Source organism: Gasterosteus aculeatus, chromosome 9 (genome assembly GCF_964276395.1).
Source record: "Gasterosteus aculeatus chromosome 9, fGasAcu3.hap1.1, whole genome shotgun sequence".
Lineage (NCBI taxonomy): Eukaryota > Metazoa > Chordata > Actinopteri > Perciformes > Gasterosteidae > Gasterosteus > Gasterosteus aculeatus.
In genome coordinates, this window is record NC_135696.1 from 21,946,609 (window position 1) to 21,974,542 (window position 27,934).

General features: G+C 53.8%; 3 protein-coding genes across 6 annotated transcripts; 1 reads left to right on the top strand and 2 right to left on the bottom strand.

Moving 5' to 3' along the window:
• Window positions 1-1,649: 1,649 nt before the first annotated feature.
• On the bottom strand, window positions 1,650-13,657 carry nacc1b (nucleus accumbens associated 1, BEN and BTB (POZ) domain containing b). 4 transcript variants are annotated; one of them, XM_078079870.1, is made up of 8 exons: window positions 13,506-13,657; window positions 7,842-7,992; window positions 6,769-7,011; window positions 4,974-5,162; window positions 4,177-4,639; window positions 2,953-3,259; window positions 2,758-2,855; window positions 1,650-2,602 (listed from the first exon to the last, which is right to left on the bottom strand). In XM_078079870.1, exons 2-8 carry the CDS (start codon window positions 7,965-7,967, stop codon window positions 2,283-2,285), a joined length of 1,746 nt encoding a protein of 581 aa, XP_077935996.1. In that variant the 5' UTR covers window positions 7,968-7,992; window positions 13,506-13,657; the 3' UTR covers window positions 1,650-2,282. The 4 variants fall into 4 exon arrangements, with proteins under 4 accessions (XP_077935996.1, XP_077935995.1, XP_077935997.1 ...); XM_078079869.1 differs by lacking the exon at window positions 13,506-13,657 and adding an exon at window positions 12,254-12,718; XM_078079871.1 differs by lacking the exon at window positions 13,506-13,657 and adding an exon at window positions 12,228-12,360.
• Window positions 13,658-15,387: 1,730 nt separating this feature from the next.
• trmt1 (tRNA methyltransferase 1) lies at window positions 15,388-20,820 on the top strand. The gene is made up of 16 exons (XM_040170121.2): window positions 15,388-15,591; window positions 16,199-16,553; window positions 16,643-16,826; window positions 17,458-17,645; window positions 17,780-17,895; window positions 18,101-18,213; window positions 18,501-18,649; window positions 18,777-18,860; window positions 18,944-19,013; window positions 19,088-19,222; window positions 19,295-19,380; window positions 19,486-19,594; window positions 19,666-19,742; window positions 19,831-19,950; window positions 20,088-20,199; window positions 20,607-20,820. Exons 2-16 carry the CDS (start codon window positions 16,222-16,224, stop codon window positions 20,670-20,672), a joined length of 1,941 nt encoding a protein of 646 aa, XP_040026055.2. The 5' UTR covers window positions 15,388-15,591; window positions 16,199-16,221; the 3' UTR covers window positions 20,673-20,820.
• Window positions 20,821-21,087: 267 nt separating this feature from the next.
• On the bottom strand, window positions 21,088-27,753 carry man2b1 (mannosidase, alpha, class 2B, member 1). The gene is made up of 23 exons (XM_040170120.2): window positions 27,532-27,753; window positions 27,154-27,256; window positions 26,871-27,044; window positions 26,592-26,785; window positions 26,273-26,405; window positions 26,001-26,146; window positions 25,389-25,588; window positions 25,178-25,298; window positions 24,968-25,046; window positions 24,766-24,875; window positions 24,557-24,664; window positions 24,358-24,474; window positions 23,960-24,142; window positions 23,753-23,850; window positions 23,529-23,649; window positions 23,320-23,438; window positions 22,945-23,046; window positions 22,773-22,860; window positions 22,551-22,631; window positions 22,229-22,453; window positions 21,971-22,120; window positions 21,750-21,852; window positions 21,088-21,428 (listed from the first exon to the last, which is right to left on the bottom strand). Exons 1-23 carry the CDS (start codon window positions 27,646-27,648, stop codon window positions 21,331-21,333), a joined length of 2,970 nt encoding a protein of 989 aa, XP_040026054.2. The 5' UTR covers window positions 27,649-27,753; the 3' UTR covers window positions 21,088-21,330.
• Between the last annotated feature and the right edge of the window lie 181 nt (window positions 27,754-27,934).

A 27,934-nucleotide genomic window follows, 5' to 3' on the forward strand; every position in this document is an offset into this window, starting at 1 on the left:
GAAACGAAAACAAACAGCGATTCATCTCCACCTCACACACACCACACACACACACACACACACACACACACACACACACACACGCACACACACACACACACACACGTAACAGAGCTGAGCACCCAAACCACCCACACAGTGACAGACATGCGCAGTCGCCACGTGACAGTAGACACACACACACACACGTATGCAGCGTACAGACCCCAGACGCACACACAGGCTGGCATTGACACACACACACACACTGTCAGAAGCTCTGCGGAGTGAGCAGACATTAACATGCCATAAATGGAGGGAAGAAAAGAAGAGAGCTGCATACATACATTAACACGCACACACACAGACACACACACACACACACAGACACACACACACACACACACACACACACACACACACACAGCTCATCACAACCGTCTTGTTTAGGGCGGTGTGTTTTTAAACAAAGCATTGCCCCCCCTCTCTGTTCTCAGTAATTGAACTTAGCTGAGTCTCCTGGATTGTTCCATGTGCTGCAGAGGGAGGGGGGGGGCAGGGGGGCTCTGGGGCTTCTAAACGCTACAGAAGCTCCTCCCCTTTAAGAGGGCGTCGGCCTGTTACAAGCCTTATTTGATTATCAAACAGTTGGCGATTAATAGATGAATATTCGCATTGAAAATTAAAGGAAAGCTTCGCCTTCGTGTTGATTGTCTGAGATTGATTTTACGATCCAAAGTTCTGGTGTCGCGAGGATTTGAATCAACGGCGTCAATTCGTGTCGGAGCGAAATATATCTGACAGTAAAGTAAAGATGCCCCCCGATCGCCCCCCCCCCCCCGGTGCTCCATTTAAAATGAGTAAAGTATCTCAGTGGGTAAAGTAAAGTAAAAAGAAACTGCCGTGAGACCAACCAACACTTTGACAGTTTCCTTCACGTCAGCCAAATAAACGCACTTTAGTTATTTAATCACTTTGAGCGACAGGCGGCGGCCCTCTTGGCTCCGCCTCCAAGTCCCTTTTATTTCCCATGCTGCTCTGCTGCACTGTAGCTGATGAGGCTGACAGCGGCCAAATGCACATTAACGCGCTCGGCGCTGTGACGGCTGAATGGAGCGACCGCACACACACACACACGCACACACACACACACGCACACACACACACAGAGCTGTGCTCGTAGCAACGTAGCGGTGCCTGAATTAGCACCTTTGTGGCGAGAAGAGGAAAGTCCTGCTGACTGGTGACGCCGCTTATTCTGAGAGGAAAGTGTTTAAACCAGAGAGGAGAACGAAAAGAGGACACACACACACACAGACACAGACACACACACACACAACTGATATTGGATATTTGGTGACTTTCCTTCAGACTGAAACAAGCAGGAGGACGATGACGAGACACATAAATTGGATGTCAGCTTGTTTTCCTGTCTGTCTGTCTGTCTGTCTGTCTGTCTGTCTTTGACCCCCTTACGTATAAAACGCGCGGTTGGAATAACAGGAAATGACACCAATCGCTGTCTGACAAACATTCAAAACAACAAGGAAGATTTCAAAACACCCAAAATGACTCAACGCCTTTAAGTTCAGACGCTTTCTAAACGAAGCAAACAGCATTTTTTAAAAAGGCCGGTAGGTCAGAGGGTTGAAGAGCAGCGTTGGGGGGGGGCGGGATGTCTTAAACCGTGCCGATATACATATCAATATTCATTTACCCCCCCCATGACCCCTGACCCCCAACCTCCTCGATGCTCTCAGAACGCATACATTCAATATGAAAAACAACAGTGTTACCGGAGTTTGGGAAGGAAACATCACTTCCTCCAAACGGGACGACCCCCCCCCCCCCCCCACATTTTCATAGCCCCCCCCCCCCCTTCACAGACCCCGGGAGGGTCTGGGATTAATGATGGCAAGAAAAGGGCCACAAAGAAAGTACACTTTGAAAAACAAAGAAATAAAAAGGTTGAAACAGTTCTGGAAAGGGTGCAGAGGAATGAGGGGGGGGGGGGGGGGGGGGCACCCCTTCCCTCTGCAACCTCTCTATCTCTCTCTCACAGGAAAAAGGGGAGGGGGGGCAGCCCGAAGTGATGCATTCTGGGCTGTTGAGACCAGAGAAACGAGGGGAGCAGAACAAACGACGAAGCGCCGTAGAAGAAGTAACAGAACGCCAGATGCTTGGTGGCACGGGGGGGGGGGGGATATGAGTGACAGCCGTCATCCCGCCCCCCCCCCCCGCTGCCCCCCTCCCCCCAAGGAGTAACGGCATCCCTCCCTCCGTCAATCCGTCCGTCCACTCACTCAAAACAAAGTGCTGCCGTCGCCTCCCGTCCCGTGGAGGCCGTCCACCTGCGAGGCTCCGCCCCCCGCCTCGTGGTTGGTGGCAGCCGCCACCGCTTCCAGGGAGGCGGGGTCAAAGCCCTGCTCCCCCACCAGCGCGTCGGCCTCCATCTTCACGCTGTCGGCCAGGAAGGCGGAGTAGGCGTCGCTGTCGGCCATCAGCAGCTTGAGCTTAGGGATCCAGCTCTTGCGGACGACGCGGCGGGCGTTGGTGCACATGTCGGCTGCGATGGCGTTCATCTCGCTCTCCTTGAAGCTCGGCGCAAAGTTCTGGCAGTAAACTGGGGGGTCGTGGGGGGAGGGAGGGGGGAGAGGAAAGAGAGGCAGATGTAGAAAGAAACCAGCTGGCAAACAGGGTCTGAAAAGCTAGCATTGGGGATGCTAATCGGGATGCTAACCGCACGTAGCTCCCGTAGTCGCACAGCTAAAGACTCACATTTGACGGCGTGCAGCACCCGGTTGTCCAGCGGCTTGCGGCTGGGGTCGTTGGTGGAGGAGCGGATGCCGGTTCCACAGCTGTTAGCCAGAGTGCTCCTGAGCAAAGGAGAACAAACAGCAGCTCGGCGTTAAACACCCAGCCGACGGGGGGGAGGGGAAAGGTCAAACGGACCAAAGGCTCCGAGCTGCCGACCTGTCGAAGAAGGCGGCCAGCAGGCGTCTGAGCAGCACTTTGTGGCGCGTGCCGGCGCTGACGTGGCAGTTCATCAGCTGGGCGCGGGAGATGAAGACGGAGGTGCCGCTCACCAGCTCCAGCTTCTCCGCCGGGTCGCCCTCCTCGTACATCTTCGGGTGGCAGCGGTTGCCGATCTGGCTGATGAGCTCGGCGGGCAGCGACGCCAAGTCCTGCCGGGACCGCGCCCCCCGCCCCCCCCGGCCGCCGCCCCCGCCGCCCGAGTCTGGGGCCAAGTCCGGAAGGGCCTCCACCCGCTCGCCAACCACTGAGGGAGGAGGGACAGCGGAGGGATCGGTTCTTATTAACGGCCGAGTGGGAAATGATACAAAAGCTTCCTGAGATTAAAAAAAAAAAAGACTAAATATGAACAATTGTTTACTGATTCTGCAACATAATAGCTACAGTTAATAACAACATAAAAAACACTTACAAATGCACAAATATACAAAATATTATTATAACTGAAACCATTGGAGGAATATTTACTGATAACAAACATCTATTCATAAACAAGAATATATATCTGTACATATTTTGACCCCAACAAAATATGTAAATCCCTTTCCACTGTAAACATTGAGTAGAAGCCCCCCCCCCCCCCCGGGTCGGCCCCTCGGCGGCCCCCTCGCTCCACAAGCTTTTGCCTCAAGCATTAAAATGCAGTGAACCTCCTGAAGTGGGTTTTATTCTTACTTCCATCTGAAATATGAATTCAGCTGAATATCAAACCAAAGAAACGGCTCGCCGCGGTGCCCTTTGACCTTTGGATCAAACTTCTGGAAGACAGTGAACTTTGTAACTTTGTGTCGGCTTCTACGCCGAGATCAACGAGATCAACGCGATCAATGAGATCAACGAGATCAATGCGATCAACGCGATCAACGAGATCAGCGCGATCAATGAGATCAATGCGATCAACGCGATCAACGAGATCAGCGCGATCAATGAGATCAACGAGATCAATGCGATCAACGCGTTTAACGAGATCAGCACGATCAACGAGATCAGCACGATCAATGCGATCAATGAGATCAATGAGATCAACGAGATCAACGCGATCAACGAGATCAATGCGATCAGCGCAATCAATGAGATCAATGCGATCAACGAGATCAACGCGATCAACGAGATCAACCCCCCCGGGGGTGAGAGAGGACCCGGCAGCCCCCCAGGTGGACGTACCTGCCGTGCCTGCGTTCAGCATGCTGTACATGGTGTACATGTTGCAGATCTGTCTGTACTGCTCCTCGGCGCTCTCGTCCGCCACGTCGTCCTCCTCCTCGTCGTCGTGGTAACTGATGGGCGAGTCGCTGGTGTACATGCTCAGCGTCCCCGGGCTCGTGCCCTCGGGGGTCCCGCCGCTGTTGTTGTTGTTGTTGTTATGGTTGCTGTTGAGTCCGGCTCCTGCCATCGCGGTGGCGACGCCGCAGCCGCCCGCCATGCCGGCGTTGGCGGCGGCGCTTCGCCCGGAGGCGTCCTGGGTGGTGGTGTTGTTGGAGGAGGAGCAGGTGGAGGAAGAGGACGAGTAGCGGGCGGCCTTCCTCAGCCCGCCTCCCCCGCCTGACCCCCCTCCGCTGTCCCGGTTGCCCCCCTCCCACAGCCGCTTGGCCACGGGGGTGCAGACCACCGAGTAGGGAGAGACCTCCTGCCGAGAGACAAAACCGTGAAAATATGAAATAAAAAGAGGAACAAGGAGCAGAGTGAACACGAAACAATCCTACGTCAATCCTTTAGTCCCAGCGCAGCTCCAAAAAGGAGGACAAATACGCGTCTTGATGCCGCGCCGCTTTTTGGAAACAACCTTTCTTCTTTCCCACGAGCCTTTCAGCTGTTACAACAGGCCAGCGGATGATTTGCCCTGCGCCCCCCCCCTGCCCCTCAACCCCGCCCTGCCCCTCAACCCCGCCCTGCCCCTCACGCCGCTTTATTAGCGTTTCTGACTAGAAAGGCCCGGACGAGTTCCCGGCGCCTGCGCCCACCTGCTGCGTCTGCGGGGTGGAGGCCGTCTGCTCCGTCTTCACCTTGGACACGAGGGGGAGGGGCGTCAGGCAGGAGGCGGGCCTCCCCGCGGCCGGGGCGACTGTCGTCTGGGTGACGGGACTCTGGGGCTGGGAGGGCGGGGTCTCCTCGCTGTGGAGGCCCTGGGAGTCACAGCTGGGAGACGACACCTGACGAGCACATGGAGCCTGTGAGTGATTCTGCTCATCGGCTCCAAAGATCAAAATCAATACTGATTTATTGTACGTATGCAAATTGTACACATCTTTTGCAATTACTGAAAGTACGTGAACGAATTTGGAATCCGGATGAGTGACGACCTGTCAATCCTCGTTTAGCCCCGCCCTAAAGCGTCCCCTGCTATGTTTGACTCTAAATGAACATCATGCTGTATTGAAGAAGACTTGAAACTAGAGACTAAGACCATGAACTCACGTTTACAATGTTTACTGAGGGAATAAATCAAGAGAGAAGTAGAGTCATGGGAGCAGAGGAGTCGCCCCCTGCTGGTCACTACAGAGAAGTAGAGTCATTTCCTCATAGACGTCTATGGGAGCAGAGGAGTCGCCCCCTGCTGGTCACTACAGAGAAGTAGAGTCATTTCCTCATAGACGTCTATGGGAGCAGAGGAGTCGCCCCCTGCTGGTCACTACAGAGAAGTAGAGTCATTTCCTCATAGACGTCTATGGGAGCAGAGGAGTCGCCCCCTGCTGGTCACTACAGAGAAGTAGAGTCATTTCCTCATAGACGTCTATGGGAGCAGAGGAGTCGCCCCCTGCTGGTCACTACAGAGAAGTAGAGTCATTTCCTCATAGACGTCTATGGGAGCAGAGGAGTCGCCCCCTGCTGGTCACTACAGAGAAGTAGAGTCATTTCCTCATAGACGTCTATGGGAGCAGAGGAGTCGCCCCCTGCTGGTCACTACAGAGAAGTAGAGTCATTTCCTCATAGACGTCTATGGGAGCAGAGGAGTCGCCCCCTGCTGGTCACTACAGAGAAGTAGAGTCATTTCCTCATAGACGTCTATGGGAGCAGAGGAGTCGCCCCCTGCTGGTCACTACAGAGAAGTAGAGTCATTTCCTCATAGACGTCTATGGGAGCAGAGGAGTCGCCCCCTGCTGGTCACCACACAGAATGCAGCTTTTACCAGTATTTCTTCCTTTACACAAAACTGACAGTTAACAATGATGCTTTTAATGATGTAAACATGATAATCAAGGTAACGATCAGAGATGTTTCCTTGTGTCACGGTTAGAAGTATAATTGTCATCGTCCTCGTTCATGTTCATACAACCATGTGCGTGATTAAATGAAGTTGCTCTCCTAGATTTCTTAAACACGCTGCATTGATGTGTTTAACTTTCCAAATGAGTAAATGGGGTTAAATAACTCCTGGGAGAAGCCCGTCTGATGAGCGGCAGGAAGCGCTGCCATGTTGCTTAACATCCATCACTCCACGCGTAGCTGCTGCCGCGTCCCCTCCTCGGGCTGGAGGTGTTAAAGAGTACTTTCAAGAAAATCACTTTTTCCTCGTCAATATGCAGATTTATGCAGCGCAGCACTCGAGATCTAATCAGATCATCTGCTGCTCTTATAGAGGGGAGCTCTTGGTGTCAGAACAACGACTCGATTAATCTCCCCGAGATGAACAAACCGTCCACAAACCGGAGACGGCCTCAAGACGCTGTTACCGACGGGGGGGGGGGGGGGGGGGGGGGTGGGGGCGGCGCGTTGGCGGTTGCGCCGTGTTCACAGCGCTGGTTTGTTCCCGCTCACCTTGAGGAAGAACTCGGTGCCTTTCTCCATGATCTGCTGGATCTGCAGGAAGCCGGCGGTGTACATGAGCAGGAACTGGTCCCCCACGTTCATGCTGAGGCGCCCCGTGTAGCAGAAGGCCAGGATCTGCTGGAAGCTCTGCGGCTGCACGGCCGGCGGCAGCTCCACCACCGCGCTCTTCCCGCCGGCGTTGAACAGATCCCGGAAGTAGGAGCTGCTGGCCGCCAGCACGGCGCGGTGGGCCTGGGGGGGGGAGACACAGCGAGGAGAGGGAGGGTGTGGGAACATGCTGATTTCTGACTGTGAGCCACTTTGTGACAAAGAAAACACAGCGAGGTGGCGAGAAGCCTGAACAACGGGAGCTCCGCCTGCAGTCAACACGCCTCTGATGGAGACGGGAGACGATCAAACCGATTCTACTCACTGATGGAAGGAACCGTTTCCAGATGCAGCTCGTTCTGAAATGAAGCCAAGCTTCTAATTGCAGCCTTACAGTTCTAATTGTATTGAGCAGCAGCAACGCCGAGGGTTTGTTCCCATTGTGAGAGAGGAGGCCAGAGGGGAGCTCACACAATCTATTACGGCGTGATTTAAAGCACACGACCACCCGACTCCCATTTCCCTGTGAAAACGATTGATTCCTGCATCTCGTCCGCTTCCTCTGCGTGCGGCTAATCAGGTTTTACTGCAGCGCTCACAAGCTACCGGGAGAAATGTGGGCAACACAAAAGGAAAGTATCTGCAGAAACATAACAGGTTAAAAGATCTCCAGCCGGCCTGTGGTCAGTTGATATAAATAACGCTACACGTCCTTCAGCTGTAATGTCCCAGTGAGATGGACAGTGCCGTCTCGTCTCGCTGGTCCTAATATTTGAAATGTTTGATGGCTCCTCCTGTGTTTATATCTGTTTACAGAAACAGAATCGTCCGGTTGACGGAGGCTGTGGACGACCAGCTGGACGTCCCGCCGCTAACGGCCGTGTGGAGACGGACATTAAGTCCACTTGAGACAATGCTAAGCTGACGCCGCGGAGCACGCGGCCTCTCGGCCTCGGCGGCGGGCGAGAACCGACCTTGAAGGCGTGTCCCTTGACGACCACGGAGACGTCGCAGTAGAGGCCCTGCAGCCGCTGCTCGTTCAGACACTCCAGGATGTTGTTGCCAAAGTTGGGGATCGCCATCTGCAGCGTCTGAGCCATAACGCTCGGCCCGGCACCACGGGGTCTGCAGGAGGCACAGAGGGGGGGGGGTGTTAACACGGGGCGCATTATCTTCACAATAACCTGATTGTTAATTAAAACCAAAAGGTGTAAACGGGTCATAATGTCCTCTGTGAGCACTTGAAGCCACCCGCGCCTCACACACTCATTTTTACTGGACAGCACTTGAAGGCATCGTGGAGCAACTCCGAGCAGGACTGTTCGCTTCCTCTCCTCCCTCTGACTCGGATTTGAACCCACAGGAATTCCCCGGAGGTGTCTTGCTCAGGGACACTTGGACATGGAGCAGCCGGGGCTCGAACCGCCAACCTTGCGGTTCCCGGGCTATTTGATCGGTGCATAAACGGATCGGAACAACGCTTTGACGTTAATGAGTATAACAACACTGTGGACGATCGGTTAAACAGCGAAAGGAGCAAATGAATGAAGAGTAGCCGGTCCGCCTTAAAGGTCCGACCACCTTCAGAGACCCACATCTGTCGCTAACTTCTTTCATTTTAGCCACACTCGGTTCTCAAGGAACTTCGCCGACATATCAGGTTGCCGCGGCAACGTTACGCACCTTTCTGCTCCGCGACACAAACACCTTTCCCACTCAGAGGCAAACTGAACTAACGTTCGTTAGGAGATTTAATCCTTGACGTGTGAGTCGGTGTACGTGATGTTCTGTGTGTTACATCACGGCGTGACTTCAGGACCTCAGTCGGGTCGACGCGGCTCCTCACTCCACCCGGTCAGGTGGAGATAACCGACGGAGGGAACCCAGTGGGACGGATGATGGAGGAGTAATGAGAGGAGAATAAAGAATGAAGGAGAGGCAGACAGAGCTGAGGAGGAGGAGGAGGAGGAGGAGGAGGAGGAGGAAGACTTCCATCCAAGCGTGATGATTAACGACTAAACTTTATTCCAAACTTCAAAATGAAAGCGAATGTTACATAAGGAATCTCTTTCCTTGTTTCATTACATCTAATTCACAGTTAATAACCGTTTGGTGGGTTTTTGGCCTACTTTGTTGTCGTCGCTCCTCCTCGGTTACGTAACTCGTCTGTTTCACTCTCCTCCTTCATCATCCGGCAAAGCGGGCCGAGATCAGAGGAGCAGGAGGAGGAGGAGGAGGAGGAGGAGGAGGAAGGGTCCAACGTGTGACAGACTAACAAACGGGATGCTCTAGGCTGGACTCTTATTTCTGTCTACAAAACGCACAAAATGTCACAGTTCGACTTTGATGTAAAATGATTCCACGCCCACAAATTGGTCTCACAAAGCAGAGCTGATATTTACTTTCATTTCGCACCGGTTTTAAATCTGATGAGAGATTTTTTGCTTTACAAGTGAGAGAAACATTGCCGAGTGTTTGTTGTGTGTGTGTTTGTTGTGTGTGTGTTTGTTGTGTGTGTGTGTTTGTTGTGCTTTCAGCAAAGGGTCCCGATCGGAGACCCGTCCAAACGGTGATGTCATCGGCACACGACACACATGGTGACATCCGACAACGTTTCGGTGTTCTTTTCTTTTAGTTTGGTAATTAAATCGCCGGCGTTGCCAGGGCGACTGACGTGACGAGGAAACCGTCCTTTCTGGACTCTAATCGCGTGTGGACAACCAGTCAGCGTTGGAGGTGTTCACGTCTGATCTGAACAAGTCGGTGATTCATTTGAATGAATCCAGGTGAATTATGTTCATGTTATTATACAGCATTAATGACAAAAAGGTTGGATTTAAATCAATATTAATACACTGATTTATTCCCTTTGAGACAATAACATAAACTTCTGATGGTCAATGATCATCTTTAAGTATCAGCAGCAACACATGATCAGAGACATAAACGGGATGTTTTCCCTTTAAACGGTCCAAAATCGATAGTCTGTCATTTTAAACAGCTTCAGAACTAAAAGGAGCCGCTGCAGAGTCGAGACAAATGACCAGTGCTGTTAAATAAAGCCGCCGCATCAGAAGAGATCCAGAAGACCGGAGGCCGAGCGGCTCCTCCATCCAGACGCTTGACCCCAAATGACCCGACCGTTCAGCTGGGCAGCATGCCAATCAGTGTATGTCAACGGGGGGCCAGCGGCATGCAGCACACGGGCCCCTTCACCGCGTCACGTTTAATTCATATTAAAAGGATTTCAAATACTTGAAAGCACCGGAATAAACAGGCGGGTGTCTGCAACACGTCTGGACGACGTGGGAGAGAAAGTTCTACATCCTCATTATATATTTGTTTCTTATATTGCACCAATACAACAGGTCAAATCCCTCTACGTGTAACACATGTGCCCATAAATGGCTCCCGATGCCGATAAAACCAAAATGTTAAAAATCATCACGCCAGCGGTCACATGATGGGAACAAATAGCTCCCTGATAAATAAACTATTTACATGTTACGCGTCACACGAATAAACAAACGCCCCGACCTTTGCTTCTTCATAAAATACAGATGCAGAGGATCCTCCTCACGCTGCACACAAACGCACAAAGCGCCAGAGCACCTGGTGGACGTGAAGCGGCGTGCGCGCTCAGCTGACTTCCCCCAGTTAATAAATAGAGGGGGGGGGGGCGAGTGGGCCTAACGCGTCCCGGGCTGCAGACAAACGGCCACGTAAGGAGGCCCATCGGCATTTCATCAGGATTCATTTCATCAGCCTTCTGAATTAATTATACGTGTAATAGATGTGGACTCACACGGCGACGGCGGCAATGACGGGATCCGCATCTCTGCAGCTTCATCAGCCGTTAGAAGACGTCAATTAAAAAGGTGTGACTGCCGATATTTAGTTTGAGTACTAATTGTGAAGACTGCCATTATTAACTAATTATGATTAGTTCATTGAAACATTCTGTACCACAGAAAAAACAAACAATTAAGATGGCAGACGGTGCTGATGGGACTGAGAGCGCTTTGTACAATATGATCTGAATATTAAATGCCGTCATATCAAAACACTGTTAGTGCCCGAGTGTACAAACTCGTTTTAACTACTTGTTGAAAATCAATAGTGCTTCTAGTAAACTGGCCATTGGCCGTGACACATTATTGTACCTCAACAGTTTGTGTCGATGTAAAGAGATCAATATGCATTGCATCAATTATGCAATATTATCCAACTGAAGTGGCTCAGAGGGGCATTTTCTCAGTGCATTCTGGGTATTATGCAGGGTCGGCTTACATGCGTTACTCCTACGTTAACTATTACAACGAGATCTAAATGCCCACGAGGATTTTGGTCGTCATCAAAAAACAGGTTATAACACCGGCGTGCGACGACAGCGAGAGGAAGCAGAAGAAAAACAGCTGGATTTCAACTCTGACAAAGTGCTCAGTCTGCCTGTCTTCTCCCTAACATCTGCCCCCCCCCTCCAACAAAGGCCTCCCGGTGGAGCTTCTGTGGCTGTTTCCACGCGTGAACACGTGCGATCACATAAACAATGAGCAACGACACGCTCCCCTCCGTACGCACGCCGGCAGAAACCTCCAGAGCTGCTATTTTCCGTCGCCCCGACATCCCTTTTCCTTTGAGACAATCAATCCGATTTAAGCGCCCGCAGACATCCTCCCGGCCACCTTTCCCTCCTCTCGGGTCAGAGGTCACAACAGCTTCCAGGAGACATAAAAGGGGAGTTCATTCACACCACTTGACCTTTGCCCCGCAGCCCCCATGTGAGCTATTATATGCTTTCTGTGTGGGCTGCTACGTCTCTGCGTGTGTGTGTGTGTGTGTGTGTCCTTGACAACCGTAAAAAGTTCATCTCCAGAGGTGGTTCTGCTGTGTTTACTGCGTGCACGCGGACACACGCACACACACACACGCGCGCGCGCGCGCTCCCGCTAACAGCAGAATGCAGTGAAAAAGAACAAAGTGACTCGATGGCCGCAGTAAACTAGCCGACATTTATATGATAATCCACTTTGAACGGACCGCGTGTGACATCAGCATCGATCACGAGTGATCGAACGGGGCTTCCTGGTTTGGGAGGTTGAAAGGTGGCCTGTTAGCAGGTAGCAGGCTAACGCTACAAGCTAACGCCCGTGTGCGGAGGGAACGCCTTCACCCGCAGAAGTGGGCAAAAGCCTTTAGATTTGCATTTAATTTCGTTTGTGCCTCATTCTGTTTTAGGGCATTTCAGCATTTGCCGACACTCGCGGCGGGGGGGAGAGGGCACCGACAGCTAAAGTGTGTAGCCTCCCCCGAGCCCGGACTAAGAGCCCAAACTTCCTACGTTTTTTTAATGTACCCACATTAATTATACATCAAGTGATCTCACATGAAACGACTGGCGGAGCCGACGTCTCGCCGGTAAACGCCTCGGCGAGGAGGAGGAGGAGGAGGAGGAGAAGGAGGAGGAGGCGAGAGGAGTCGGGGAGGAGGAGGGGGTGAGCAGGGCAGTTAGCAGCCCCGGGCAGAGCTCTCGGTGCCCCGCCGTGTGCCAGCCTCGATGCCCCGGCGGGGCTCGCGGGAGTCCTCGGCTGGCCCGGGCCCGGTGCGTTCAATGGAGGCGGCGGAAAAACGGACACGAAAAAACCGGGCTGCTTCTTCTTCTTCTTCTTTCAACTCACACACTCGCGCGTCTGTCGTCCCGAGGGCACGGCGGGAGGAAAACGGGTAGCAAAAATAGTCGCGGGGGTAAAATATTTAGCACCCCCCCCTCCCGTCTCCCCCCCCCTTTCTCTCTCGCTCCGCGCGGTTTGATGTCGGTGAAGACTTCTCTCCTTCCTCCCGACGGCCGAATGGCAGCTAACCGACACGGGACGGACACGCGTCGCCTTCCCTCCTCCGAAAGAACGCCGCCTGTGATGTATCACCGCCAATTAATAATGCACCCCCCCCCCCCCCCCCCCCCCTTCGTCACCCTACCCCCCCGGTAACTCAGAAAGCCCCTCGAGCTCCGCGGACTCGGCAAAACGTTTGCGTCAGCGGCGCCTTTTCCGCCGGCGAGGAGGCGGGCGGCGCTCCATCTTTTTTACCCCGACATCAACAGGTCATCCCGGGACAAGAGCACGCGCTGCGCCGGCAGAGACGGACGGATCCGGCATGGAGGGAGGGAGGGAGGGAGGGAGGGAGCTGTACGGTCTAAATAACGGATATTAACGGGTGGATTAATGGTTGCTCTTTTTTTAAAATAAGAAAATAAGACGTCGCCCCGCTTTACCCACCTGCGAAGTAGCTTTTAATGTGCTGGAAAAGGGGGGAGTCAAATCAGTCAGGGGGGAGAGGACCGGGCCGGTGTGGGGGAGAGTGGGGTGAAGTGGTTAAAGTTTGGTCCCCCCCCCCCAGGAGGATAGTAGCTAGCACACAACTTTAACACCCATCCCATTAGAACAATCAAACAACAATAGCTTAACCCCGCCCAGCCCAGCCTCAGCACACCGCCGCAGACCAGCAGCCCACTAACCAAACTCACCCATCCGAATTCAGACTGGCTACACACACACACACACACACACACACACACACACACACGGTTCGGACAACCGACGGAGCCCGTCTCCCCCCCCCCCTCGCCCCGGCGGACTCACCCCTCTCCGGGCTGCGCGCGTGTCTAAATGTCCGCTGACGGGGTTCGACGGCGGGCGGCGGAATCGAGGCGGTCCAGCGTCTCCGGTGCGCGTCGCTACAGGCAGCCATTCATTGTGAGCGCGTCAACACGCGAAGCGCCGCGCGAACCAGCAGCCGGGGCGCGCGCACACCAACATGCTTACACGTGCGCTCGCGCGCGAACTCACTCACGCTTTGCAGGCGGGGAGAATGAGCGCAGAGATATCGAGGAGGGGGGGGCAGAGAGGGGCTTTTATTTGGGGGGGGGGTGTAATTCTCCAAGGGGCTGCAGACAGATCGCAGAGCTACTGATCGACTAGACAGTCAGACAGGCAGGCAGGTATGCAGACAGACACACAGACAGACAGGTGAGCAGACAGACACAACGACAGGCAGACAGGTGAGCAGACAGACACACCGACAGGCAGACGGCGTCTCATTTGTCAGGGCTGCTGCTACCGAACGAACGCCCTCCGTAACGACACTAATGTTGATTGACGTTAACGCGGGGGGGCTGGACCCCCGAGGTCCAATCGATGAATGGAAATGATTATCTCCCCCGACATTAAACACTAAACACATGCATCATATGAGTATAAGGCAGAAAAGATGGCTTGTAGGTAGAATTACTATTTTAACCAGTCACAATAAATGTGAGATAACTCAAATTAATGGTAATTACATATTTATACAGGAAATAGATAATATACTATATAATACAAGTAAATAAATAACTTAACCCATATTAAATGATTTTTTAATCCATGTCGTAAAAGAGGCTATTATTAAAAACACGTTTATAAATCCATCACTGACTTAAATGAATCAACGTGATCTGTGAGATCACATTCGAAGGAGTGACGTGTCACGGGTCGGGAGCACGCACGCGCCGCTGCATCCAGGTAGACGGGCGCGCGTCCCCAGCGGACCCCAAAGTCGGGAAGGTGGGGGCCTTCCAGGTGTAGTGAATGCTAAACAGGCTGCAGGTCACGGCACTGCCCCCCCCCCCCCCCCCCATTTACTATTAACTCCATCATTCTCCCGTGTCAGATGGAGCCTCCATCCAGATGTGCACTGAGGATTCTCTATTTTTTATTTCTCACAGTTGTTATTTTTTTTATGGTGAAATGGACTCAATGAAACATGAATCGTGAAATACTTTGAAGCAAGTTTCCAGGAGGTCCTGAGTACATTTATGTGCAAGTCGAAATAATGTTTAATAATAAAATATAAAAGCCATATATCCACTATTCCATTGCTGAGCCTCAATCAGTTAATGATTATGCCCTTAAATTCATTTTACTTTCACAAAAAAGTGTATACAAGATTATAGCTCATACATACCACAATGCAGGATTAGAGTCATGTTAGTTTTATTTTTACATAATTTTGCGCAGTTTAAGCTGTGAAAATGTATATTGTTTTTGCAAACACAGTGTTTGTTACAAAAATGTGTGTTATATTGGGAGCTTGGATGGAGGTTTTGTTAAATATTCTTTTTAATTTGACAAACAGATACGTACACGTAGGCTTCTGCACGCAGTGTGCAGCTTTAGCTGCTGTTGGATGATTAACACAAAGCCACAAAAGAATAACCCAGAGTGTCAATGCAAACCGGCGCGTGATATGAATTGTCCTCGCACGCTCTGACGCCACAGAGCACCAGAATTCAGTGCATGGCGTCATGCAGCGTGATCAACATTAACCTCATCGTCTCCCCCCTTTTTAATCCCACGTTTAGCATTTTTGCGTCTGAACGCATCACGGATTTCTGGTGAGATTAAATGAGATTATCCATGCGGGCTCATGTGTTTTGCATTCTACTCACATGTTCCTCCCCCTCCCTCCCCTCCGTGTCCTTAGATTGCGCCGCGGTTTGCCTGCCGCCCGCGCGGGCTTCCGTAGAGACGCTCAAAAAAAAACATGGCCGCCTCCATGCGCTAACGTGAGATTAAGTAGCACGCAGCGAGGAAACGGTTACTGCCCCGGTCACACGCATCGACCATCACAGTGAAACCCGCGGAGGATCCGGCCGAGGGTGTCGGCTTTCAAAGGGAGGCGACACAGGTGAAAAAAACGACATGTTTACGAGGGTTAGCATAGCTAGCAAACAAGCTAGCAATGGAGGAATAACATCCAGCCTGGGGTTTGGTAGCTGGGGTCAGTTTCAGTTCAGCCACTTAAACCACATGTGTGCGCTGTTCTTTCACACGCTAACTAAGCTGCGGTTTATTGAAAAGACACGAAACCCAAACTGCACATTAGTTTAGATTGAATCCCTGAGGTTAATCTGAAATCTCCTGTTGTGGATCGATACAGTCAACTACACCGACGTTACTGTCTGATTCGGCAGTTCATGGAAGCTAACTTGTGCTTTTTGGTGTTATGAAAGTGGAAAACATATAAAGTCTAAATGCTGCCCGAACAAATAGGTAGAAGCAGACTTCACTGCTCCTTTTAACATCTAAGTTACACCACTTCGTCTTCACATAAACGAGTCACATCTGGCCCAGATGATCGTAGAGATCCGTGAAGCCTTTATTTTACTAGGTGATAAAATGCAGCGTTATTCTGTAATCAACATGGTCGTGTGTTAAATGTTGGTGTTATCAAGCATGGTGGCACACACGCGGACACATTCACATGTCAGTGAAACCTCTCTTTGCATCATCAGACTCCTCCCGGCGGTTTACCTTCATGCTGGTGCGGACCGGCCGGCTGATCCCCGTCATCTCCCACCGTCTGCGCCGATCCTCCACCCGCTCAGCCGCACAGACGTCCGGGCGGAGTTCACGCACCGCCTCTGCTTCCTGCCGGGGGCCGACGTCCATGGAGCCCCTAGATACGACCCCGGGGGTCCCGGCCACCGCGACCCCGGCGCCTCCGGGCGCGGCGGCTGAAGGGGACGCGCGTCCCGTGGGACTGTTGCCCGGGGAGACGGTGGTCAAGGAGGGCAAGGCCTCCATCTTGTTTCCCAGTGCCAACGAGGTGTTCTACAACCCGGTGCAGGAGTTTAACAGGGATCTGACGTAAGCGTTTTGGTCCTGCTGCGTCGGCCTCGGTTATCACGCGTCACAGAGTCAGATATTCATTCCTCATATCCTTTCGTGTGTCACAGATGTGCGGTGCTCACAGAGTTTGCCAGGGATGTGCTGGCTCGGCGCGGGGTGAAGCTGGTGGTGCCGGGCGAGACGGAGCGGGTGGTGGTCTCTCCGTCGGAGGAGGAGGAGGCCGACGAGGCGATGGAGAAGAAGCGAGCCGAGTCTCCCACCGTCACTGCGGCGGTGGGGGAACGGTGTGAGGTACGGGAGGGCGACGTGCAACAGCCTGTCAGTCGAACATAAAAGTCATTCAAGAGAAGCGGAAAAACATGATATTTTCTTTTCTTGATGAATCCAATGTTGGTGGTGGTTGTGGTGGCAGCCCGGAGCGTAACACGGGCAGGGTTGGTGGGTTTGAGTCCCACGAGGTCTCCCCTGCTAAAAATACACAGTGCGTGGATGAGGGTTTCCGTCCGACGGCTTATGTTAATGTTGCACGAGGTAATTTCACACTTCAGCTGTCAGAGGGAGGTAATTGGATCAGACTTTGAAAACGTGTGAGGATTTTATGGAAGTGAAATAATGGCTTCAGAAGTCATTGAAGACTTCCCTCTCAACAGTTTACCAAATGAACATCATGCTGTATTGAAGAAGACTGGAAACTAGAGATTGAGACCATAAACTCTTGTTCACAATGTTTACTGAGGGAACACATTGATTCATAGACTTCAATGGGACCAGAGGAGTCGCCCCCTGCTGGTCACAGCAGAGAATGCAGCTTTAGCACTTGAAGGTTCCCTGTATGACAAATTGTAGAAAAAACTGGGGATAAAATGTCCCCACTGTCCGTTCAGCCTGTAAGACCTTTAAATCCCCCGGCCTTGCGTTGCAGCTCGGCCTCCGCGTGCTGGAGGGCCTGTCGGCGTCGGGTCTGCGCTCGGTGCGCTTCGCCCTGGAGGTCCCGGGCCTGCGGAGCGTCACCGCCAACGACTTCTCCACCAAGGCGGCGGCGCTGATCGCCAGGAACGCCGAGTACAACGGCGTGGGACACCTGCTCCATGCCAGCTGCAGGGACGCCAGGTACGGTCCTCTCGCCACATTGGGAGGTGGGGGGGGGCGTGGCGCTGCCTCGGTGATTCGCTCCTCTTGTATTTATCCTTCTCTCCTCTTCAACCTTTGACCGGACTTCTCTCACTCTTGTCACTGACATCCAGCATGCTGATGTACGAGATGCGAGGGAAGAAGGAGCGCTATGACGTCATCGACCTGGACCCCTACGGGAGCCCCTCCTCCTTCTTGGATGCCGCCGTGCAGTCAGTCAGCGAGGGAGGTGGGTACCTCCATCTGTAAAAGTCGGATGCTCAGCAGCAGATCGCCGTGAGCCGCCCGGGTCGACGCGTCCGGGTCACAGCGCCGATCCTCCCGCTGATGCCTCTGTGTGACCGACCTCTGCAAAGCACGCGAACCCCAGAATATCTCATTCGTTTGAGTGTCACTCACTGCTTTGACCCCGCCCCCTACGTCCTCTCCGTCAGGTCTGCTGTGCGTAACGTGCACGGACATGGCGGTGATGGCAGGAAACAGCGGTGAGACCTGCTACAGCAAGTACGGGTCGGTCTCCATCAAAGCCAAATACTGCCACGAGATGGTGAGCGCGCACACACACACACACACACACACACACACACACACACACACACTCTGTGTGACAGAAACCCAGTAAACGTTGTCATGGATTCTGGCCTGAGGCACAAATGTCATGATGTCAATCATCCGTTCATCTCATGCATGTCTGCTGAGGAGGACGACGACTTATTCTCAAGGTTGATGATCTTCATTTAACGGCAAATCGTGCAAGAAGATCAGCCTGTGTGTGTGTCTGCCTCCCCCCCGGCCCTCCCTCCCTCCCTCCCTCCCTCCCCCGGCCACCTGCAGGCTCTTCGTATCATCCTCCACAGCCTGGACCAGCGGGCGGGTGTGTACCAGCGGTACATCCAGCCGCTGCTGTGCGTCAGCGTGGACTTCTACATCCGCGTCTTTGTGCGCGTCTTCACAGGACAGGCCACAGTCAAGAACTCATGCAGGTACACACACACACACACACACACACACACACGCACTAATGATCGCGTAGCGTCTAAACGAGGTCTGGGCAGCTGCTTGGAGGATCTGTTTGGTCACAGTTTGTCTCTGTCCGTCCCCGTGTGGCAGTAAGCAGGCTCTGGTTTACAACTGCGTGGGCTGCGGCTCGTTCCACCTGCAGAGGATGGGACGGAGGACGAGCAACGGCAAGAAGTAAGGCTTCTCCCTTCTAGTGCGCCGACCCATGACCCCCCCCGTCACCCCCCGTAGTAAGGAGGACTCTGCTGTGCTTTCAGCGTCAAGTACTCTCCCGCCATCGGGCCTCCGGTTGGACCAGAGTGTCAGCACTGTGGGCAGAGACACCAGGTGAGACACGCACACACACACACACACGCACACGTGTTGCGTTCACCATTACACACCGTCTCCGGTGTCTGCAGCTGGGCGGTCCCATCTGGGCGGAGCCTATCCACGACCTGCCGTTCGTGCAGAAGGTTTTGTCGGCCGTGTCGGGGAACCCGTCCCGCTTCGGGACGTCCAAGCGCATCGAGGGCGTGCTGAGCATGGTGACGGAGGTACTGTCGTCGTCGTCGTTGTTGTCGTTGTGTGTACCGCGTCGTGGGGGTCTGACGCGCTCTTTGCTTCAGGAGTTGGACGACGTGCCTCTTTACTACACCGTGGACAGTCTGAGCGGCACCATCCACTGCAACACCCCCCCCCTGCTCCAGTTCAGGTGAACCCTCGGGGAACTGGCCTGCAGCCTGGCACCTGATTCCAGTCTCATAAAGGATCTTTGTATCTCACGATGCGCTGACTCCTCCCCCCCCCCCCCCTGCAGGTCGGCCCTCCTTCACGCCGGTCACAGGGTGTCTCTCTCTCACGCCTGTAAGAACGCCATCAAGACGGACGCTCCTCCTGCAGTCATCTGGGACATCATGCGCTGCTGGGTAACCGTCGCCGAGCGCCTGCTGCCATTCTGCGCGTGGTTCATTTTTAAACACGCGCCCGCTTTTCACAGGAGAAGACCAACCCTGTGAAGAGGGAGAAGCTGACGGAGACGAGTCCCGCCTTCAAGATCCTCTCCAGGGAGCCCGGGTGAGTCCGCCAGGACACCCCGATGACCACGTTTCATGCTGCTGAAGTACAAACCTGACTGTGTGTGTGTGTGTGTGTGTGTGCGCAGCACAGACGCATGTTTCACCGTGCGAGAGGACGCCAACCCGCAGTCCCGTAAACTGCACCTGACCCGCTTCCAGGAGAACCCGCAGGCCTTCTGGGGCCCGAAAGCTCGCGCCAAAGCCGGGTAACGACCACAGAACCTCGATGATCAATGAGGAGGAATGACTGAGAAACGTCCGTTAGACGCGCTGCTCACACATGCTGCTTCCTCACCCCTCCTCCCCTCCCTCCCTCCCTCCCTCCCTCCCTCCACACACACAGTGGCGGCATCGGCACCGACCTGCAGGACAAGAGCAAGAAGTGCCAGAACAAGAGGAAGAACCAGATCACGGAATCGGAGCTGAAAAACATTCAGTGCAAAAGGTTCAAACAGGTCAGAGGAAACTCCCCGTGAGTGACATGACGCCATTAAACCCACTTCAACTGTCCTCTTAGTCAGCTGCATCGCTCCCCCCCCTCGGGGTCGCCTGAAACAGCTGATGGCTCTTTGAATTTGTGCTTAATGTGAAATTTCAGTAACGTCCTGAGCTCATTTGCAGAGTGTTCTTAGACCTTTCGGGTTACATGAGATTTGTTTCTGCTTCCGAGTGTCGATGGTAAAGCGTCTCATGCAACAGCGCCTCTGCAGGCAGCACCAGGTACTACAGACCCAGGGTTTAACTCTCTGAATACTAAAGAAGCATTCAGTCTTTTCTCCTGGGGGGGACAGACTGGATCAGGAGCTGTGATGGAACTTCTGGCTCGGCGATAACTGACATTTATTATTTGTCCTTCTTCCAGGGAACGTGTGCACATGGAGACAAATGCTGCTACTCCCACGATCCGGAGGAGAAAACCGAGGTCTAAAGGAGATCGAAGTGCGCTTTTTGTTTGATTTAGTCATTTTATTTCTGAAGATTGCGTTTGGACAGATGAAAAAAAAGGACATGAACATTTCCGGAGCTTTTGTTTATTTCTACTTTGAGTCCAATAAAAATCCTCCCGCTGAATATAATTAATTCTTTTGTTCCTCTGGTGAAGTTTTAACTGGTGGTTCAGTAGCTGCAGGGAGCTCAGTCTGATCAAAGCCGCTAACATCTCCCCCTGCTGGGCTTAATTAATCCCTGAGAAGCTGTAAATTAACTTCATTTATGGCTTTTACAAAATAGAAATGTAGAACAACATGAATTCACTGTTATTATGAATATTCTATAGTCAATATGAACTCTGGAAAGAGTCCAACGTGTACAGAGAGACTCAAAAGGTTCAAGTGGAGACAAAGTAACAATGAAGATTTTATTATCAATTGCTGGTCAATCAGTAAAAAAAAATTATGTTCAAACTATTCACACTTATTGGCACCATTTCCTGTTGGAATCAATGGTCTGTAAGGATTTCTGTGATTGTGATATTTAGGATCCACAACAAAAAGGCAGCAGAGGAGGAAACGAGTCACAATCTACTCCGTTCCCCTGAAGAGACGCAGATGTCCTGTTCTTTGATCACAAGCGAGAGAAGGTCAAGGCTATCTGACCCTCAGCAGAAAGGTTCTGATCTCCATCGGCATCAAGGTCACCTCCAACGCCGAGGGGTCTCCAGGCCTCTTCAGCAGGGGCTTCTCCTCTGCAAAAAATAGATGCAAAGAGAATAAACATGAATAAAACCCGTTCTGAGCACCTCCAACACCCAGCAGCTACTATTAAAGCGTCTTTGTGACCCCCGGGAAAACCAAACTTCTCTCTGGGTTTATTCCCTCAGTAAACATGAGTTTATGGTCTCAGTCTCTAGTTAAGTCTTCATTCAATACAGCGTGATGCTCATTTAGTAGATTATGGGCCACGTAGAGTCCAACAGACCATGAAGCAGGGGATGCTTTGGGGCGGGGCTTACAATGATTGACAGGTCTCTACTAGAGACGTAGTCCACGTGTGTGATGTCACATACCCATCTGTGGCGTCCAATCAAGGCGCGTCATCTCGTCTTTCCACTGATTGGCCGACAGGTTCAGCTCAGACACTCCCAGCACCTCCAGAGTGGAAAACAGCTTCTGCACAGCAGGAGAACACGGCTCTTCATCATCATCATCATCACCTCCCCTCGGCGGGAACGGGGCGGAGCTAAAGTCTACTGGCCCAGCATTCAAAAAGTCGGTTCCAATCGCTGACCTGCAGGTTGACGGTGACCGGCCCCGAGTTGCGTTTGCTCTCCCGCCTCTGGAACTGGTGCTCCAGCCTCAGCAGCACCGAGTCCTCGTCCCACCGGGTCAGTGTGAGCAGGTGCACAGCAGGGGGCAGCGCAGCCTGCAGCGCGGAGAACTACAGAGGAGGACCAGGGACGGAGGTCAGCCGGATCCCAATCATTGCAAGTCAACAATACGGTGACTCTAGAATGGTCTGAGGTCGCCTCCCCCTCCCCCCCCTCACCTGCAGCCGGGTGTTGGGGTGCGGCTCCCCGTCGGTGAAGGAGAGCGTGGGCTGCAGCACCTCCTGCTGGGCCAGCGGCCGGTGGGCGTCGGCGGCGCCGTCCGGCCGCTGGAGGGAAAGGAGGAGGCGGCCTCGGACCACCAGACCCTCGGGGAACACCGAGGAGGTCTCGTTGAGCGGCTCGGCCACGCCGCGCACGTCGTCGTACAGCAGCCGGCGGTGGAGCTGAGGGGAGGGGGGGGGGGGTTAGCACGCATGGGTTTGTCTAAATGTGTGTGTGTGTGTGTGTGTGTGTGTGTGTGTGTGTGTGTGTGTGTCCCACCATGATCTCCAGAGAGCCGTTGTGGATGCTGGCCCCCCCCTGAGAGCGATCCGTCACCACCGTGAGTTGGTCCTCATCGTCCTGAAGGAAGGAAGTTTATTAGAATTATTACTATTCTGTTTGAGGGAAAAACTACGGAAGCCTGAGAGGAAAGTGAGACGAAATTATTCTGGTGATTTAAGGTTTTGAAACACCGTCAATGATGAACTCCTCGCCGCTCACCTTGATGAAGGCGCGCGAGTTGATTGGATGATAGTTCCCAGCGATGGGCTCCGACTGACGAAGCTTCCAAGTGGGCCGGAAATCTTTCCTTTAGGACACACGGACACACACACGCGTTAACAAACGGTTTGACTCGTTCCTTCAGGCTATTGAAGATGTTCAACCATCCTACTTCCTCTGCAGCATTTCTCTGCCGTTGGAGTCGGTGTAGAAATACTCGGCGGTTTTGATGCTGGTGTCCAGACGAGTGATCACCTCCTTCCCCAAGTTGTCCCTTTGAGAGAGAGGACGGTTTGACACCGAGAGATTATAGTCAGACGTCTGATCACTGAGGATCAATAGTAACACATAAACACGTCTTTGGTGCAAGTTACAGTCACTGAATCGGTGTCATCACGCCGCTACTGACGGGAGCCTCCGGTGGTTAGCCGTTAGCCGCGCTGCTAACGCTACTAGCTCCTCTTCCTGTTGAACTAGACACTGATTGGTTGTTCAACGGAACGGGGAACCCGTACTCCTTGTGCACGAGGCCAACACGCGCACTCACCGGATGGGCAGCGGCCCGACGGTCCACTCCAGCTCCAGGGCTCTGCTGTCCGCGTGGAGACGAACCACCTGAGACACCCAGGGGGCGAACCGCTGCCTGACCTCCTGCAGCACGGGGGTCTTTGGGGGGGGCGACACGAGACACTTCGCATCAGCTTCGATGACAAACAACCAGCACCGACACAGCGTCCCCGTCCGCTCCGTCTCTACCTGGATGACCTCCGTCTTGGCCGCCGGGCTGATGAGGAACGGGGTGGAGGAGTTGGGTCTGAAGATGTAGGCCCCCGACGGCTGGTTGCTCCGCGTGTTGTTGCCGTCGCTGGCGTTGTACCTGCGACGCGCGGGAAAACGATTAAACCCGACCAGCGAAAAGGTGTGTGTGGGCACGTTACATTTCAGGAGGAGGAAGAAGAAGATGAGGGCGAGAGACTCGCCAGAAGAAGTTCTGAGTCAGCTTTATGGTCCGTTTGGTCTCCAGGTTGCTGAGGCCGCTCAAGAGGCCGGTGGCGGGGTCAAAGGTCGCTCGTAGGAACTGGAGCAGGCGGACACGGAAAAACTCATAAGGCCTCACGTGTACTTTCAGACATAAAAGGAGTCTCAATTTTCCCACGGCCCTTGAGCACATCACCACCTAAAAGTACCTGGTTCTGGATGGCGGTGGGCGCGCGGCGCTGCGCGGGCGCCGGCGGAGGCCCGTCCCGGAGCAGGGACACGGAGTAGGTGTTGAAGCCCAGAGGAGGAGCCCGCACCTGGAACACCAGCTCGTTGGGGGCGGAGCCTCGGCTCCTCCTCACCGCCTGCGTCTCCGCCGACACCGGAACCACCTGGAGGCAGAAACGACAACGACAACCGCCGCGTGACAGAAGAACGGGCGACACACACCAGGAACACTAGATGCAATTTTCTCACACACACACACACACACACACACACACACACACACACACACACACACACACACACACACACACACACACACACACACACACACACACACACACACACACACACACACACACACACACACACACACACACACCTGGCAGTCCACGGATCTTCCTTCAGCGTCCGAGACTTCGTACGATGTTCCGTTCACCGGCAGTCTGACCGGCCAGATGACGGCGCGAACCAGAGGGTTGTACACGTTGACTGAGAACTGAGAGGAAACAACTTCATGTCTCCCTGCACGCCGCTGGAGTCCCCGTGTGTGTGTCTGTGTGTGTGTGTGTGTGAGTCACCTTCTTGCTGGACTCGGTCAGGGGACAAACGCTGATGTTCAGGTTGTCGCAGTAGATCCGCTCGGCAGTCGAGCCGCTCAGAGCCGCCAGGCTGTTGCTCACCAGGACCTGAGGCGCCCAAAAAAAAGGAAAAAGGAAAAAGTCAGAGCCTGGCGAATCACTTCGGTCACGGCACGTCCCCCCCCCCCCCCTCCCCCGCCCGCCCGTACCTGACAGCGCTGCCAGCCGCTCGCCAGCCTCCTGGCGTAGTCGTCGGCTACGTGTTGCTTCTCCGTGCCGGAGACGGCGTCGTGGTGCTGAGCCACCGCCACGGCTTTCTCTGAGAGCACACAGCGCTTTGTAACATGCCAATCATAGATCAGGATGACCCCCCCCCCCCCCCCCCCCCCGCCCCCTGCGGCTAAAGCTCACTCATGGTCTCGCTGTCGCCCTTCCCAAAGGGTCCGTTCCTGGAGATCGGCCCGCCCAGGACCTCCAGCTGGTTACACGTCTGTGGAGACGCAGAGAGGAAACCTGAGCGGATGAACGCTAACGTAGCACAACATGCTAACGGAGCGATGACGCCGTCATGCGGTCGGACAGGTTTTCTTTCTTTTGGGGGCGTTTCGGGCCTCGTGCTACCTGCAGGCGGCCGTTGCTGATCCTCTCGTAGCGTTTCAGCGCCGGCCGGCTGGTGAAGTACCCGGTCCAGTAGTCGTGGGCGGCGTCTGCGTAGGGGAAGAAATCGTCCGTCTTCAGAGCCCTGCGTTAAAAAACAACAACAACAACAAGAGATGACATGAGAATGAGGCCTCGGCGGGAACGTCTGGCGTGCTGTGGCGGCGCAGGCTACCAGCTGAGGTTGGCCCGGTGCAGCTCCTGCAGGTAGCAGGACGGCGTGGAGTAGAGCGCGTTGACCCGGCCGCCGCGCGCCTGCTGCGCGTTGACGTAGCGGATCAGCTTGTCCAGGTTCTTGTACCACAGGTTGGCGTTCTCGTACTGGAAGTCCGATCCCATGGTCATGATGATGTGGTTGGTCTTGTACACCTGAGCCTGCGGGGGGGACGGGGGGGGGGGGGCGGGGGGGGGGGGGCGGTAACAGCTGTAAATGCGTCCGGGTCGACGTACTCATGTTGTTCTGAAAGCAGCCTGCATCATTAAAGCGTCTCATCAATACTACATTTCACCGAGCAGAGCCTGAACGCATCAAAATGTGGCCTTGTTAGCCATGCGGCGAATGCTAGTAGCCCCTCCCCCGGTTACACTGAACACCGATCGGTGTCACAGGATCAGAGACTAGAAACACATCAATGACCTGATCAATGATTTGACTCAATACTGGAGCATGAAACCTGATGTGACGGTCAGCTGTCTGGTCCGATCGGTTCCTGGATCTGATTTTCAATCAGACGCAACGTGAGGTATTCTGTGTGTGTGTGTGTGTGTGTGTGCGTGCGTCTCTAACCTGCTTGTGGGCGATGGCGAGGAAGCGCCTCACCACATCGTCCACGTTGTAGTCCTCCAGCTCGGGGTCGTCTCTGATTGGCGGGTCGTCACAGGACTGGTCCCAGCAGAAGCCGTCGGGGGGGTTGTACCCGTTGGGAAGAATCCCTGTCGGGGGTTCAAAGACCAGACGGTTTGTTTGAACTTTGACCCCCCCTCCCCAGATTACAGCCTCCTCCACATCGTCGTTTCTTCACCAATTCACCCTGTTTGGACATTTGTAGGTTTGTTTACCCGTGAAGAGGTCGGCCATTGGGGGGGTCAGGCTTTCAGAGGCCCTCCACAGAAGCTCCTGCTCCCGCGCGGTCCTCCTGCGCTTCCGGTCCTGGTAATCCAGGCGACCGAGGAAGAAGCCGTCGTACCCCATCTGAGAAACGGTATTCAGGTTCGTAACAGGTTAGGTCTCGTTAGTTTAAGAGTACGGTCACGAGTATGGGACCGGAGGAGTCCCCCCCCCCCGCCGTGCGTTGAGCACACCCCCACGGAGGATGTCACCTGGCCGTGTACCTGCTGCCTTACAGGACAGCGGGACCGGCCCTTTAAGAGGAGCTACCTGGGCGAACATGGAGGCGTGTTCGCGGGCGTGGCCGAAGGGGTCGATGTGCCAGGCGACGCGGGGGCGACCGCACGGCCCGAACGTGTCGTTGAGGAACCTCAGGCCCATGGTCATCTGGTCGATGACGGCGCTGTAGTGGGTGGTGGCCTCGTCGCTCATGCACCAGCCGCCATTCACAAACTCCAGGCGGCCTGAAGAGAGAGCGAGGGGGGTGAGGGGGGGGGGAGGTTATGTTCCGAAACCCTCCCGTGTAAATGCACCAGTGGGTTCATTCACCTTCGTCCACCAGCCGTTTGACGGTCTGCTGCATGCCGGAGCTCTGCTGCTTCCACCAGCGGTAGAAGAACGCCGTCTCCACGTAGATGAACCTCCTGTCGGGGTTCTTCAGCAGCTGGTCCACCACCGAGTCCAGGATGTACTGCACGCCCGCATGCTGGATGTCGTTACGGTCTACACACACACACACACACACACACAGTGTTTAGATTGAGGACAAGAGGGGATTTTACTATAGGAGGTTGTGTGTGTGTGTGTGTGTGTGTGTGTGTCTCAGACAGACCTCCGTAGTAGTACTGGTCGACAGTCTTGAGCCAGCCGACGTCATCGTGCGTGTGAGGGACCAGGTGGACGTTCAGCATGTCGGGTTGAGTGACGTGACATGACTGCGCGCGCAGAAAACACACACTAAGGACACGTCTACAGGGCAACGCACTACTGACCTCGGCGGGGAAGGCACACGATGAGGAGACGATGCATATTATTCAAATAGACTCGTTCAGTAGCATTTTGTCGTAAAATGTTCCACTTTCAAACCGACAAAACAGGGATAGAGAAAAAAGCCGGAAATAAAACGGCGTCGAGCTTTTTTTCTTTTTTTTTTAGCCAAACTTTCGTGAAACAGAAAGTAACGCGCAGAGCGGCGGACACGTGAACGCACCTCGTATCCGCAGGCGGGGGTTCGCTCGCCTTCTTGCCCGAGAGGGAAGCTCCAAACCCCGCCGAGGACGAGCAGCAGCAGCGCCGCAGCGGAGCGCAGCAGCGAGTCGGCGTCCATGTTGGGAGGGAATGAACCCACGAGTCATGTGACATCTGTTTATGTTCGCCGCGGTCACGTGACGAGGCGAGGCATGGACCGGAAGTGGCTCCCTCAGCTCCGACACTGTTCCTTTAAGTGTCCTTATTGGGCTAAAAGAAACAATGAACGTCCATACAAATGTAAACACAATCACTGGATACACGTAACGGCCTTTTAGAAGTATCTACAAATAAGTATTTACACGTGGTAAAAAGTTGTTGTGAGTTAAGAAGTAAACACTTGTCAATCAGCGTGCAGTCCCGCC

What these genes read in the sequence shown, in the direction of transcription:
- nacc1b (XM_078079870.1), bottom strand. Translation starts at nt 7,967, where the DNA reads ATGGCTCAGACGCTGCAGATGGCGATCCCCAACTTTGGCAACAACATC. An exon ending in CCACCCCGCAGACGCAGCAG is followed by an intron (nt 4,640 to 4,973) that starts GTGGGCGCAGGC and finishes GTCTCTCGGCAG; the next exon opens with GAGGTCTCTCCCTACTCGGT. An exon ending in GCTGAACGCAGGCACGGCAG is followed by an intron (nt 3,260 to 4,176) that starts GTACGTCCACCT and finishes CTCCTCCCTCAG; the next exon opens with TGGTTGGCGAGCGGGTGGAG.
- trmt1 (XM_040170121.2), top strand. Translation starts at nt 16,222, where the DNA reads ATGCTGGTGCGGACCGGCCGGCTGATCCCCGTCATCTCCCACCGTCTG. An exon ending in CCAAATACTGCCACGAGATG is followed by an intron (nt 18,214 to 18,500) that starts GTGAGCGCGCAC and finishes GGCCACCTGCAG; the next exon opens with GCTCTTCGTATCATCCTCCA. An exon ending in AAAGCTCGCGCCAAAGCCGG is followed by an intron (nt 19,951 to 20,087) that starts GTAACGACCACA and finishes CCACACACACAG; the next exon opens with TGGCGGCATCGGCACCGACC.
- man2b1 (XM_040170120.2), bottom strand. Translation starts at nt 27,648, where the DNA reads ATGGACGCCGACTCGCTGCTGCGCTCCGCTGCGGCGCTGCTGCTGCTC. An exon ending in CCAAGACGGAGGTCATCCAG is followed by an intron (nt 23,439 to 23,528) that starts GTAGAGACGGAG and finishes CCCCCCCCAAAG; the next exon opens with ACCCCCGTGCTGCAGGAGGT. An exon ending in CGGTCACCGTCAACCTGCAG is followed by an intron (nt 21,853 to 21,970) that starts GTCAGCGATTGG and finishes CCTGCTGTGCAG; the next exon opens with AAGCTGTTTTCCACTCTGGA.